Genomic DNA, 15764 nt, shown 5'->3' on the forward strand with positions numbered 1-15764 from the left:
CATGAAAAAGTGCTCAACATCACTCAGCATCCGGGAAATACAAATCAAAACCACAATGAGATACCACCTTACACCTGTCAGAATGGCTAACATTAACAACTCAGGCAACAGCAGATGTTGGCGAGGATACAGAGAAAGAGGATCTCTTTTGCATTGTTGGTGGGAATGCAAGCTGGTGCAGCCACTGTGGAAAACAGTATGGAGGTTCCTCAAAAAACTAAAAATAGAACTACCCTACGACCCAGCAATTGCACTACTAGGTATTTATCCAAGGGATACAGGTGTGCTGTTTCGAAGGGACACCTGCACTCCCATGTTTATAGCAGTACTATCAACAATAGCCAAACTATTGGAAAGAGCCCAGATGTCCACCAGTGGATGAATGGATAAAGAAGAGGTGGTATATCTATACAATGGAGCATTACTCGGCAATCAAAAAGAATGAAATCTTGCCATTTGCAACTACGTGGATGGAACTGGAGGGTATTATGCTAAGTGAAATTAGAGAAAGACAAAAATCATATGACTTCACTCGTATGAGGACTTTAAGAGACATAACAGATGAACATAAGGGAAGGGAAACAAAAATATAAAAACAGGGAAAGGGACAAAACAGACGAGACTCAAACATGGAGAACAAACTGAGGGTTACTGGAGGGGTTGTGGGAGGGGGGATGGGCTTAATAGGTAAGGGGCATTAAGGGATCTACTGAAATCATTGTTTCACTATATGCTAACTAATTTGGATGTAAATTTTAAAAAATAAAATTAAAAAAAATAAGGAAGGAAAGAAAGGTTAAATGTCAGCAGAAGAATCTTCTTTATGGTGTTAATAACAAAAATGGTTTATATTTTTAAACTATTTCTCCTCTTTATGATCTACAGGATTTTCCTAAGCCCAGTGAAGAGAAGATTAAATTAATTCTCAATCAAAGTGCCTGGACTTCTCAATCCAATTCTTTGGCATCTTGCTTGTCTAGACTTCCTGGAAAATCTGAAACTGGGAAAACTGGCCTCATTAATCTAGGAAATACATGTTATATGAACAGTGTTATACAAGCATTGTTTATGGCCACAGAGTAAGTTTAAATTTGAACATTTTGTTTTTTAACTCTAGAAATTGATACATAGTGATGAAATGTAAGATAATGGGTTTGTCTTCACATTATTTCTTATAAATGGCAGAAATTTTAATATTTTTATATAATTGCCTTACTCAGAAATGAAATTGCTCTTAGTGCTCAGGAACTATTAAATGTTAACTTATATAAATTCTACTTTACATTTATATTATGTATTGCATTTAGAATATTCTGAATGATGATATTTTTTAGTATAACAGGGATTAAGTGAGCATATTCCAAAGAGTTTAAGTGTCCTCAAGTACTAATTTATTATTATCCTGTAAGACAGTGTATTTTTAACCTATATGTCTTTTAAGGGAGTTATGTTTAGTTTTTTCTGCTTGCAGGTATTTTGCTGTTTATCAGATTAATAACTTCTTCATTGCTGCTAAAGAAGTTTAAGCTCTATTTCCCACCTCAAGTTGATAAATAATAAACAAATGTATAAATGTATATGTTTCTTTGTCCTCGTACAGATTTACTTTCAAATTCACTTTCTTTTGCAACCAAACAGATAGGAAATCAGAGGTTGTTAGCTATGTGAGTGCTATCTGTAAAGGTACAAAATAATGATAAAATTTTCCAAAAGGCAAAAACTTGGTTGAATTTTTCTCTTCAGTACCAATAGAGTATTTATGAATCTTGACCACAGATCTTTACCAATTGAGTTCCAAGCCTTTGTAAGTTTTTATGCCTACCTAGAGGAATCACAAACTAAAAGATGAAGAGTTAGGTTTATTTTCTGGCCCCAGAGTCTACTGTTAACACTAAGGAGTTTTTTTTGTTTGGCTTAGTGTTTTCTTTTATTTTTTTAATTTGTTTGTATTTGAAATTTTTAATTAAAAAAAAAAATGTATACTCTTCCTCACAAGTAATACTATGCATGAAACTAAATTCAAATCTGTATCTCACCACCAGAGGTCATCTAGGCCTGCTGTCTCATTTTACAGAGGATAGTGAAAGGAAAGACCCAAAGCAATTATAACCAGGAACAGCAATTCAAAGAGCTTCAAAAAGTATCATCTTTTTGTATGATACTATGATACTAAAAAAAGGCAGATAGTATATTTTATTCCTTTGGTAATAATGTAAATTCTTTGTGGTTTAAAAAATTAAATTTGGAAGTGTATAAAAAAATTCCCATCCCCAAAGGTCATTTGTTAGCAGTTTTGTGTGCATCATTTCAGACCATTTTTTTACTGTTATAAGATTTTATCTAGAAGAAGAACAAATGCTATTTAAAAAAAGTTTTTTTAAATACTTAAAATCTTATTTTTAAAATGTTTTTTAAAAAATATTCATAATCCTATTTATATGCTTTTTCCAAGCACTTGCTTTTATCTTTTAATGATTCTGGTTGGAAGTATTCCCGTGATAGGGTAGTGACAGAACTGTCATTCTGAATAAATAGATGTACTGTATATTTTATTTGACGATACTCCTATTGATGAATATTAAGTTATTTTACTCATAATTAACATCTCTCTGCTCTTGTGCAAATGTATAGGATTTGCTTTGAATAGGGTTTGCCAAATTGCTCTCCGGAAAGACTATGGCATTTGAACTTGCATACTAATATACAATTGTACCTGTGACCCCATACCTTTAGCAGTACTTGATATAATTAGTCTTTGAAATATTTTCTAATTGGGGGAAAAATGTCTTTTTGCTTTAATTTGCAACATCGCTGACCATTACAGAGTTTTCCCTCCCTATTTTTCTTTGTTCATTTGTGTTTGTTTTCTAAATAACCTATTCTTTAATTTTGTGCACGTTTCTTTTGGGTCTTTGTCTTTTTCTTTTTCATATTGATTTATATGTACTCTGAATGATAATCTTTCATTACATTCTCTCTTCGTATCAGTGTGATTTAAATTTGTAGAGTGTTTCATTTATAGTTTTTGTTTTATACAGCGAGATCGGTTATTTCTCATTTGTGGGGTCTGAATTATAAGAAGTCTTCCCCCTCTCCATTCCCCCCCCCCTTTTTTTTCCTTTTAAGTACTCCCGTAGTTTTGTATTTCACATTTAGCTCATTATTCCTCTGTGGCATTTGTAATAATGTAAAATTTTATCTAATTCCATTTTTTTCCAAATGGATACCTATTGTTTCTGTTATCTTTTTTGAATAATTTATCCTTTTCCCACCCTGTACTTGTACCACACCCATTAAATAACTCTAGCTTTACAGTATGTTTTGTTGACAACACATTTTTTTATTTCATGCTGGTATGAAAGTAAGTTATTAACTGATACCGTAATTCATTTCTATTTGCTAATCCAGAAAATAGGAATAATTTACAACAGTACATGGGCCATTGCCCAGTCCCATAGTAACTGTTAATTTATTGTCATTCTTCCTTTCCTTCTTCACTTCATTGTAAGTAGTAACTTTGCTAAGTGAAGGGCCATCAAATGAATCAAATTTTACTTTGAGGATAATTTCTTGAACTAACTTCCTTTTAGCTTTTAATAAATGCGTGTGTATGTACACATGTGAACAAAAATCACTATGTTTTATTCTCTTTCAGTTTCAGGAGGCAAGTATTATCTTTAAATCTAAATGGGTGCAATTCATTAATGAAAAAATTACAGCATCTTTTTGCCTTTTTGGCCCATACACAGGTGAGTTGTGTGTGTAGTTATATATATGTTAACTTCCTTGCACATTGTTCCAAACTTGGTGAATCTTTTTAATATATGTGACCATTTAACATATATTAAATCCACTTAGATATACTAAAGAGATCCTGCCTAAAATCACGATATGATCGAAGTTTTTATTTCTTCCTCCTGTTTTCCATTCTTGTAAATGAATATTATACTGACCCTTTGTTCTCATTATTATAGATAAAATCTGATTTTCTATCCAATAAATAAGCTTCTATGTAAGTCTTTTTAAATGCATATTTAATAGGTTATAGATACTAAATGGATATATTTTTCATAATAATGAACAATTAAAATAATTTTATGGTACATTGGCTTCATTTTCTCCTGTTTCTAATAATATGTACCTTCTCACTATGTCCAAAATGTTAAGCTCTAGAACTTAATGGATAAACAACTTCATCTGTTATGTTCTAGGGCCTAAAATTTTAAGATGATCTTTTACATCCACACATTAATCCAAGGAAGTGAATTTATGCTACTGGCAAGAAAGTCACATGTAGTAAACATTCATTCAATAGACATTTTTGAGAGACACAATATGGAGTCTGATAAGTATTCAAAGAGGAATCCTTATGCTCAAGGAACTTTAAGTTTTGAGCAATACATATGAATGATATATATATATCATTTATAAATGATGTATATTATTTCCTGGTGTTGCTCTGATTATGTTAGTTTCATAGAGGTCTAAAGGAGTAGGTAGGTAGAGGCAGAAAGATAGCTTCAAGATTGGTGGGATGAGTTGATAAGAATGCCTTGTTTCCTATCTACAAGCTATGAAATAGCTCAAGTATAACTTTTTAAATGGAAAAAAATTAACATATGAGCGATGGCCTATAAGTAGCAATATACTCAGAGATAATTTTATTATTCACTTTCTGAGGGAAGTATGTTCACAAATTAAATTTAACATCCCGGGATCAAGGGAGATGAAATCTCTACCCTCCAACTGGCAAATAGTATTTTTCCAAGTAAATTGACTTATATATTTGCTTTATCACTAGTCTACGTTTACTGCATATCGTATATGATATATATCTGTGTATATGTAGATGTAAATACCTTACATACACTATATTGTGTACTGTATTACATTATTAAACCATAGTTGTTAGAAAACACCATAGGAGGGTTCCATGTTCCCTAGAAAAGAAGAAAGAACACACAAGAGAACCTAATTAAAGTTCTGTCACAGTTGAGACCCTGTCTGATAGCAAGCCAACAAGGATTATTTTAGTAGGTAGATTGCCCTATATAATTGAAAAGTCGTTTTTTTTTTTTTTAGTTGATAAAGCTAACATGTAATGAGCATTTAAATTTGCCTAGCTTCTGTGCAAAGTAGTTTACATGTATTATCTCTTAATCCTCAAAAACCATCTATGAGGTAATAAGATAGTATCCTTGTTTTATAGATGAAGGAAGTGAGTTTATGTCACATGCTTTTCAAGGTCATGCTAACAAGTGACAAGTGGGGATGTGAACTAAATGACTCTAGAACTCATGTTCAGTCAGTACGCTAAAGTTCGTTCCTTCAAAATACTATCAATACGCATACTTTGATAAGTTTTTTCTTAACTGAGGATTCTGCTATATACCACATACATTCAAAATGTCAGAATTCTAAAGTTTCAAGTTATAATCACATCTTTTCAGATGCCCTTTTAATTCCTTTTTGTTGTTGCAGAATCTAGGATTTGAACCAAGATTGCTACAAAGTCCATAAGCAACCATTTCACTAAACTCCATGCTAAAAAAATAAAATCAACAAGGACCCTAAACATAGTGCTTACATTCTGTACATTTATGAAATGTGTACCTGGTCAAAGAAATTTTCACCCAAAGTAGATATGCATGGCCCTATAGAGTTTTCCCCTTATTACTTTATCCAAAATATATATTGGATATATTTATATATAGATATATAATTATATATAGATATTAACATGTCTTTTTCAAATTTGGTTTTTCAAAAAATTATGGACTCAAGCACATGACTGTCATAGGAGGGATAATGCCAGTAACATTATATTAAGTGTTCGAGAGATCTGGGTTCTAATTGGCTCCCTCTGGCACTAATTTAGCTCTATGACCTTGGGCAAGTCACATGTTTCTTTAGATGATAATTCTTACCTGCAGAATGAGAAGTTGTGACTGAAGATTACCTAAATTTAGTTGTAGCACTTTGTAGTAAGGTTAAGCACAGTGTAATTTTATTAAACCTATATTAAGATTTCAGTTATTTGATTCATGGTGTGAGAATCACTTCCTTGTATTTTCTCTACTGATATCAAAAGAGAGAAGCATATGCACCTCGGGTGTTCTTTGAGGCTTCCAGACCTCCATGGTTTACCCCCAGATCACAGCAAGACTGTTCTGAATACCTCAGGTTTCTGCTAGACAGGTAAAAAGCATTTTTAAAGTTATGATTTAAATTTTCTTTCATAACAGATTATTTCTGTAGCATATTGGTTTTGCCTTTAAAAATATATTTCAAGTGTTAATCTTTAAAATACCTTGCATTCATTGTATGTATTTAAGTGTACTTTTGTTTTTAATTTGGTTTCTTTTGTTGATTTTCTTACTTTGGAACAGCTGTTCTCATAGTGTAGTACAAAGACCTCCTGTGGGTTCGTCAAACATTTTCAGGGGTCTTCCCTTCTAACTCTTTATCTGTAGATCTGTAATTGAGGCCAGATTTTCTTCATATGCTTCATCCAGAACAACATATCACAATAGATTGAATGATACAAGGATCCAGCTGCCTTCTTATTAAGCCAGATACTTGAAATATTTGCAAAATATAAAACAATGCCATTCTTCTCACTAAATTTTTGGGTTTTAGAAAATATAACTTTTTCATAATATTATTAACATTAACATGTAATGGCTTTATTATTGTTTTTAAATATTACTTTTATTCTCAGCTTTTGAATACAGTAAATACTGGTGGATATAACCACACGAATGAAAGCTCTTGGGTTCCTCAATTACTTTTAGGAGTATAAAGGGGTCCTGAGACCAAAAAATTTAATATTTGCTCCTTTAGACCAGTTCATATTTAGATGGGTTTGGTATATTTAATGGTCTCCTTACCACTTAGTTAGTAAAACCTATATCTTTTTCCTTCTCTTTGTGATTGCCTCCCTTCTGTTACGTAAATGACTAGTAAAGTTAGTTGAACTCAACATATGCAATCTTCCGTTGATTCAGGTAAGGACATGTTGAGTGGTTTCTTTATTCCAGGCTTTCTATGAGATGTCAGGCAGACAAAGATACAGAAGATAAATAATAGGCATATATAATTTACTAAAGAAAGTATGAGAATATAAGGTAGTGATAACCCCTAACTTGTAATCTACATTCTCAAACTATTCAGTGGTCCTATTGATTGAAAGAGGAGAAACTTGATTTTTTACATTAAGCATTATATTTGATAAAAATAATTTGGCTGTTTATATAAGGCCCCAATATTTTTAAATAAGTGACATTTAAACTTAAGTGAAGTAGCTATATAATGATATACTCTCCTGCAGGCTACATGAAGAAGAAAAGATCTTGCAAGTTCAGTCCTCACACAAGCCTCCTTCAAGTCTGGGGTGCAATGAAACTTCTTTCCAGGAAGTGGCGAGCAAGGCAGCTGTACTAACAGAGGGCCCTTGCACAAGTGAGGGTGAGAAGACTTTAATAGAAAAAATGTTTGGAGGAAAACTACGAACTCACATATGTTGTTTGAACTGCAGGAGTACCTCACAAAAAGTGGAAGCCTTTACTGATCTTTCACTGGCCTTTTGTCCTTCCTCTTGTGTCGAAAATTTATCTTTTCAAGATGCAGCATCATCACCCAATACACAAGATGGAGATCTAATGCAAGCCAGTATACCTTCAGAAGAACCAGGAGTTTATAGTCCAGCAACAGCTGCCTTTGTTTGTGATTCAGCTGTGAATGAAAGAATGTCACGCAGTCCTCCTGATGAGTTTTGCTGTACTGATAACACTTCTGTCCCTCATGAATCTAGCAAAATTCTTGTTAATAAAGATGTACCTCAGAGACCAGGAGGTGGAAGCACACCTTCAGTCACCGACTTACTAAATTATTTTTTGGCTCCAGAGATTCTTACTGGCGACAACCAGTATTATTGTGAAAACTGTGCCTCTCTGCAGAATGCCGAGAAAACTATGCAAATCACAGAGGAGCCTGAATACCTTATTCTAACTCTCCTGAGATTTTCATATGATCAGAAGTATCATGTGAGAAGAAAAATCTTAGACAACGTGTCCCTGCCACTGGTTTTGGAGTTGCCAGTTAAAAGAACTACTTTCTCTTCATTGTCAGAAAGTTGGTCGATAGATGTTGACTTCACTGATATTAGTGAGAACCTAGCTAAAAAATTAAAGTCTTCTGGAACTGAAGAAGCTTGCTGCTCCAGATTGGTGCCGTATCTGTTAAGTTCTGTTGTCGTTCACTCTGGTATCTCCTCTGAAAGTGGGCATTACTATTCTTATGCCAGAAACATCACGGGTACAGAGTCCTCATACCAGATGTGCCACCAGTCTGAAACTCTGGCATTAGCGTCCTCCCAGAGTCATTTACTCGGGAGAAATAGTCCCAGTGCAGTTATTGAACAAGATTTAGAAAATAAGGAAATGTCAAAAGAATGGTTTTTATTTAATGACAGCAGAGTGACATTTACTTCATTTCAGTCAGTGCAGAAAATTACAAGTAGGTTTCCAAAGGACACAGCTTATGTGCTTTTGTATAAAAAACAGAGTAGCACTAATAGTTTAAGTGGTAACAATTCAACCAGTGGACTCTGGGTAAATGGCGACCCACCTCTACAGAAAGAACTTATGGATGCTATAACAAAAGACAATAAACTATATTTACAGGTAAGTTGGAAACATACGCTTCATCATTTATGGTGAAGCAGTTGACAGTGGTGAAATGAGTGCCCTAATTTTAAAACCCAACTTAGACATTTTCAAGGAATTTACAGAGTAGTAATTCTGAAATTTGAGTCTGGGTTTATGTGAAATGGGTTCAGCCTATATAAATTATCTTGCTTTCTAATGTTATGAATTAATTATGAATAGTTGCAATTAGATGCAGTGTGAAAGACCTCACTTGTCTTTAATTTACAAAAGATGTGATCATTGTAAAATCATTCCATACTGAAATATAGGAAGTTCCCTCTTCCCTTCAATCCTACCTACCAGGGGAAACAACTACTGTTTGGTATTTACTCCTTCTAGACTATTGTATAAATATTTTAAGGGTAATTATTAACATTCGGGTGAGTGAGATAAAAGACACTGCAAGGTAGAATATGTAAAAAAAGGTATTTGTATTCTTTAAAGACTTAAGCAATAAAACCAAAAAGATAATAGAATAATTAGTATATAAAAGCCATGGAACAAAGGTTTCATATGAGCTGAACTTACTTACAAATATACTTTTTGCAGGAAGTTAGTGATTTTATTACTTAAAAGTTAATAAAGACCTTGCTGCAAGTGTTTTTCTTTGAAACCTGCCAACTTGTTACCAGCATAAGGACCAAAACTAAATTATCAGTGAAATTGTAGGTATATTCATTGGGTAGTCCAAGTGATTTTATGAGTTTACATAAGTAAGCTCTAAAAATCTTGTGTTTGAAACTCAGAAAGCTGAAAAATACAGATGGAGTAAGAGAAGAATTGGGTCACTATAGTATTTATTTTGAGAGGAAAGTTTTCTCAAAGGTCTTCAAATTGACTGCATTATAAAATATTCAAATAATGATACATGATATATTGTTAAACGAGTATGGCAATGTTCTAGAGTAACACAAAAATAATAAATTTCACAGAAAAAAATTAGAAACTCAGAATATTTATTAAACCTGATTTACCACCAAAGATTCTTACATCCAGTCAGAAGGCTTATGATCAAGGTAATAGAATGTATTCAACCCTATCCTTCTTGCTAGATTTCAAATAAGCACTAGATATTAATAGTCATGATTCTTGAAGATTAGAGAATAGGAGTAAGGGCAAGAGGGTTAGGTTGGAATAGGAATTTTCTGTAATTTAAAATGTAGAAAATAAGATTCAGTGCAATCTTGATTTATAGCAATATGCAGATTATTTATCAATGATTGAGTAAAATAGCATATTTATCAAAGGGGGGACATGGGTTTTAAAAAGATGAGGAACTGCTCTGTTTCTGTGATTGGATTGCCAAAAACTCTTATAACCATAACAACTACTTCATTACAGCCTACCTCTAAATGATTTTCTTATTCTTACTATTTACCCCATGACAATATTTACAATATCTGAGTGTGAGGAGCCATTCTTTTCATTATTGTTTTAAGGCCTTTATGTCACTATAAAGGAAACTATTATGTACTTTGTTAAGTCAGTTTTTCAGTGTTTGCAGTTGTTCTAAATTTCATCGTAAGTCTCAAATTGGCAAGTTGTTTAATGTAAAAATGATACTGCCAAATCTTACATTAGGATTTTTATGTTCCAGTATTAAGACAGGCTATTAAGTCAAAGCTTATTACCAAAGTACCTTTTTAAAGCAAATTATAAATACTCAACTCTTATTTAGAAACTTAAACATTTATATTTGTCTTATTTGCTTTTAAATACAATAATGTAATTGATTTGTGCTGATTTGAATTGTGATGGTTCTCACTACTCATACTATTTAACTGAATCATCCTAGTATTTTAAGTTTGTGTTCAGAGACTATGTTGTTTTGAACACGTGGAACGTGTATATATATGGTTTTGTTCTTATTTTCTTTTTTTTTTTTTACATTTTTGAGATATAGTTCAAAGTCTGTGCTCATTTCATAGTAATAATGCTTTAAAATAGATTGCTGTGTCAAGAATATGTTAGTTTTAAGATACAGCTTTATACCTATTTGTAAAACAATTATAAAAATTTAATCCAGTCTAAGTAAAGTAAGGATGTGGAGTGGACATTTTGAGTTCCTTTGCTACTAAGTAGTGCTGCAAATGAATTTACCAGTTTAGTACATTTCAGGGTAGCTACTTTTCTAGTTTTTCACATTACATTAGAACTTTATCTTGTATCATTTTAACAAGCTCTTTTTGGGATTCCATTTTTAAAGTTTACTAAAATCACATCTAGATTGACATGTGTTAGAAAGAAACGGTGAGATTAGTAGTTTTGAAAAGCCTGGGCAAAAAATCCTGTATGACCAAACCATTTTCTGTGTGTGTCATAGCCTGTGTGTGCACATAGGATCGCAGTACAGATTGTGGATCTCGAAGTAAATTTGGGGAAGGGCTTTTTTCTTTTTCTTTCTTTCTTTCTTTCTTTTTCTTTCTTTCTTTCTTTCTTTCTTTCTTTCTTTCTTTCTTTCTCTTCAGTCCAACTTCCATAAGGAGTATCTCTATTATTTTAGTGTCTGAACTATAAAAATTATGCTTTTGTTTAGGATCCAGTGAGACAAAGATTGTGAAAGTAGCACCAGCACGGCACTGTGAAGATCACCAGCTATCCCCACATGTCCCGCATCAACTACAGACAGAGCTTCTGTCCTTTCCTGTTTGGTTTCTTTCCTGTTTCTTTAGAAGACATGGTAGCTTAATGTCTTAGTATTTTTCTTTATTGTACATACAGAGGAGTATACGTAACATATATGTGTAGTTTAAAGAAAAATAAAAGATGGATTATTGTAACGTTAACATAGTTACTTGGGTGAGAGATCTAAATATTCTGAAAGTTATTTGTCCCAAAGCAACAGTAACTAACTCGAAGCCAAGTCCACTACTGAAATAACTGATTTTAATACCTGATGTAAAATTGGAATATAAATTCTAGATGCTATGAGAATCATATTTTTTTACATACAATGTCACAATGTCACACAATGCTCACATCTATATTAAAAGAAAATGAAAGGCAGTTTTCCCTGCTTCTATCCATTAAGCTTATTTTCTGAAAACAGAATATCCTACATTTTTGTCTGTCAGCTATGTATTTATATAAGTAGATAAAGCAAAAAAGGAATATTCCTTCCTTGGGAATCTCTGTCTTGAAATATAATACAGTTTTCATGTGTCTCAGAAGCAATGAAGTTAATTTTGTATTATGTATGTCCTTTAACACTACTTCTGGGGGGGTGGGATTACTTTTTAATGAAATTTGCCTTATCTTTTGGGAGCAGAACTTCTTGAACTCTACCTTGCATATTCAGTTTTATTTATTTCATTAGGGAACATGATCTCTATCTGAAACCAGATCTTAGACACAGAGTCAGATTTTCATTGCTTGTTTGGATACTTTAGTAGGTTATAGAGCTAGAGCAATGAGGATTTTGTTTCTTATTTTGTATCTATTTCTTACATATCCATAGCTTTTATTTTCTACCTGTAAAACTAAAAATTTTATTCTATTTAAAATTCTTATTTTATTTTCACAGATTAAAAAATAAACTGTCTCTTGAAAAACATTATACAGAGGAACCAGCACAGTAAATGGAAAAAAAAAAAAAAAAGGTTTTTGAGAAGTATCTTACAAATTAAGTTTTAAAAGCCTGTCTAAGGGCGCCTGGGTGGCGCAGTCGGTTAAGCATCCGACTTCAGCCAGGTCACGATCTCGCGGTCCGTGAGTTCGAGCCCCGCGTCAGGCTCTGGGCTGATGGCTCAGAGCCTGGAGCCTGTTTCCGATTCTGTGTCTCCCTCTCTCTCTGCCCCTCCCCCATTCATGCTCTGTCTCTCTCTGTCCCAAAAATAAATAAAAAATGTTGAAAAAAAAAATAAATAAAAAAAATAAAAGCCTGTCTAAGCCCTGCCAGAGACTGGTTAATTAGACCATTCTGTTACAAGGATTTTTTTATGTAAGGTCAAATTCAGCTATAAAAGTATGTGATTCTTTATCATCTTTTCTATTGGGAATCACACAGCTGTTGCTATATGCTACTGAGAAATTAGGGGTTCATAATGTGAAAAATAGATGTCCAAGTAAGCCTGGTGGTTTACTCCATAATAAAAAATTGGGCATCTTGTGAAGATGCTTTTTTTAGTTAACTAAAAAAAGTAGCTAAAAACTATAACACTACCTTGCCAGTTGGAGCAAAGTAACTGGGCTTATCTGAAAATTGGAAATAGTATAGTTTTCATGATTACTGTTAAATGTATTTTTAAGTTCTTCAGGATGATTATGCCTAACACATTAAGAGTGTCTTCTAGACCTTATTGACATTGACTTCATTTGAAAGTTATAGACCGTTTCCCAGAAAAATGGGCATATGCCAGAATATTTTGTGTTTTTTTCCAAGGAGTTTGTACCAGTTATAGAATGCGGTTTGACACCTTGCCAAATGAATTTGCCATTATTTATTTACATTTGCTTCTTTTGAGGCTAAGTAGCTAATAGTGTTCTAATCTATGATCATTAATATTTACTGAGCACCTAATATGTGTCTGGCACATAAATGAATATGACTGGTTCCTGATAAAAGTTATGATACTGGTAGGGAAAAGTTTTAAGTAATACTGTAAGAAGATAGGCTCCATTTTCTTTAAGAATGTTATTGAAATATTACTTTTATTTACTGAGAAGTATTCTAAGGGTAGGAAACATTCAGTGATTTTTCATTATTTATACCTTTTATCACCCACTTACAAAATAGCCCCACTTGATAAAGAGTAGATAATCCATCGTCATAACCTTTAAATTCTACATTCAGTATATTAGAAAGGAAATCTATTCCCATATGTGTTGATGAGTATTTGCAAGAACACTAATATTTCCAAAGAGGAATTTTAGGATGTGGGGCTTCAGTTTTCTCTTCTGCAAACTGAGGTATTGAACAGAATGGCCTTTAGGATCTGTCATTCTGTAGAGTTACCCCAGGATTTTGCATTCTTATTTGTTCCATCTGTGATTATGTACTTTAGTAAGATTTGACAGGGATTAATATAGTAAATATTTTTTAAAATACTGAAATTTAAGGGATGCTTATTAAGGATTAAGTCAGTTTTAAAATGTATGTAGATGATACACTCATCCACTGTGTTTAGGGTTTTAATTTTATAAAAATTCTTTCTAAATTTAGGAACAAGAGTTGAACGCTCGTGCCCGGGCCCTACAAGCTGCATCTGCCTCATGTTCATTTCGGCCCAATGGATTTGATGACAATGACCCACCAGGAAGCTGTGGACCAACTGGTGGAGGGGGTGGAGGAGGATTTAATACTGTTGGCAGACTCGTATTTTAATCCTGAGAGAATCCAAAATGCACTGGTCACAAAACATCTATTACTATGACTGTTAAAATGTCAGATTGTAACAAATATCATACCTATCTTTTATTTTTCTTTTCATTAGACCCTTTTACTTTAAGAAAACACACTCAGTGCTTGTTTTTATTTTCTTGACAATACATTTATTAACAGATGCATCATGGGAAAAAAAAAAAAAAACTACCTCTTAAAATTCCATTTACTTTTATGGTGAGACATGCTTGACCAAAAATTTTCAGAGGAAAGTATGTACCTGGTCCCTAATTAAGCTGCATTAAATTTAGTAGAGGCATTTAAATGATCTCATTCTCAGTTTTACTAAACAAAAAGTATAACTCATTTAGCCTCTTTTATAAAAGAATTGATGCTAGAAATGATGGAAAAAATTTTGTTTCCTGTATATTACCCCATTATTAAATTCAGATCTCTTAAAATGCTAAAGATAATACAGTCTCTAATGAAGGCAATAACATAAAACTTATCAACTATAGTACGTTTCAGGTTTTTGTTTAGTGCTGTCCTCAGCATCACTGTATCTGCATTTCAAGTACAAATGTTTTAAAAAAGGATTATTTATACATATATGCTGAATTGATTTTAAGAAAGGTGCATGATCCTGTAGAAACAACATTTTTACCTAAAAATTGCTAACTTTGTAGTATTTCTAATTGTTTAAGGATTTTAAAATTCTATTTCAGGGAGTATATCTTCTCTGTGTTTTGAAGGAGGTGAGTTCTGTATGTGCCTTGCAGTACTGTAATTCAAAAATAGGAATCTTTGGCTGCGGAAAAGTTTTTTAAAAATGAAATGTTAGGAAGTAATTTTTTGTGTTAACATTAAAATTATAACTTTTTGAAAGGTATTAGATTTTCCTGAAGTAAAATCTGATGGTTCTAAATCAATAAGTGTGATAGATTATTTTTAAATCTTAGAAGAATTCAGAGGAAATGAACCTAGTCAAGTAAAAAAATCTTTGATTTTGTTAATCTTCAGATTATTAAACATCAATTGCATATTTCTAGAGTTGTACATTTGGGTTTTTTTTTTTTTTTCCATTTGAATCTTGTGTTTTGCACAGTTGTTTCTGTCTCATAGTTTCAGATAAAACGGTAAAATGTCAGACCCTACTATCCCACATTTTCTTTTACCAGAGAATGGGAAACAAGTCAGTTCTCCTGGGTCTTGATTGTACATATTCAAGAGTTATCCCAGTTGTCCCCTTTCCTAAAGGTTTTTAACTTATCCATGATTGTACAATCATTGTTCTGAAATTGGTCTCATATTTATTTTGAAAACATTTTAAGGAAAGACTGTTCTTTGGTGATTTGGAGTTTATCTTTTTCCCGAGCTTTTAATGGGGTAGTTAAAAGCAGAACTCCTCATCTTCATTCCACTATGTCCCACTTCTAACTTGTTTCCAGTCACCAGGAAAATTAGGAAACCTGATTGGATTAAAATTGGACCTTCTTTGCAGCATTTGTTGAGATTTGTCTTTTCTATAAATGAATGAAACAGACGAATTTTTATCACATTGTCTTTCCTGTGAGCTTCCTCTTATCTTAATAGTGAATTCCTAAGCTATCCTATGTGTTCAGTTATCCACTGGCTAATTAATGATTTATTAATGATTAATCAGTGTTAGTATTTATTGAAATTGGTGAGGTCATTTAATACTTGCTGTATTAATACTGGGCTCAGCTACTTCTGGG

At 32.7% G+C, this 15764-nt stretch overlaps 1 protein-coding gene across 1 annotated transcript in view; it reads left to right on the forward strand.

The window, feature by feature from the left end:
* USP38 (ubiquitin specific peptidase 38) overlaps nucleotides 1–15074 on the forward strand; it is a 33006-nt gene extending 17932 nt beyond the window's left edge. Inside the window, exons 6-10 of the mRNA XM_049632220.1 lie at nucleotides 886–1079; nucleotides 3656–3749; nucleotides 6092–6198; nucleotides 7331–8684; nucleotides 13870–15074. Of these exons, the coding sequence (XP_049488177.1) occupies nucleotides 886–1079; nucleotides 3656–3749; nucleotides 6092–6198; nucleotides 7331–8684; nucleotides 13870–14031 (1911 nt within the window). The 3' untranslated portion in view covers nucleotides 14032–15074. The remainder of the gene's footprint in view (nucleotides 1–885; nucleotides 1080–3655; nucleotides 3750–6091; nucleotides 6199–7330; nucleotides 8685–13869) is intronic.
* The last annotated feature ends 690 nt before the right edge of the window (nucleotides 15075–15764 follow it).

This window comes from Panthera uncia, chromosome B1, assembly GCF_023721935.1.
Source record: "Panthera uncia isolate 11264 chromosome B1, Puncia_PCG_1.0, whole genome shotgun sequence".
Classification (NCBI taxonomy): Eukaryota; Metazoa; Chordata; class Mammalia; order Carnivora; family Felidae; genus Panthera; species Panthera uncia.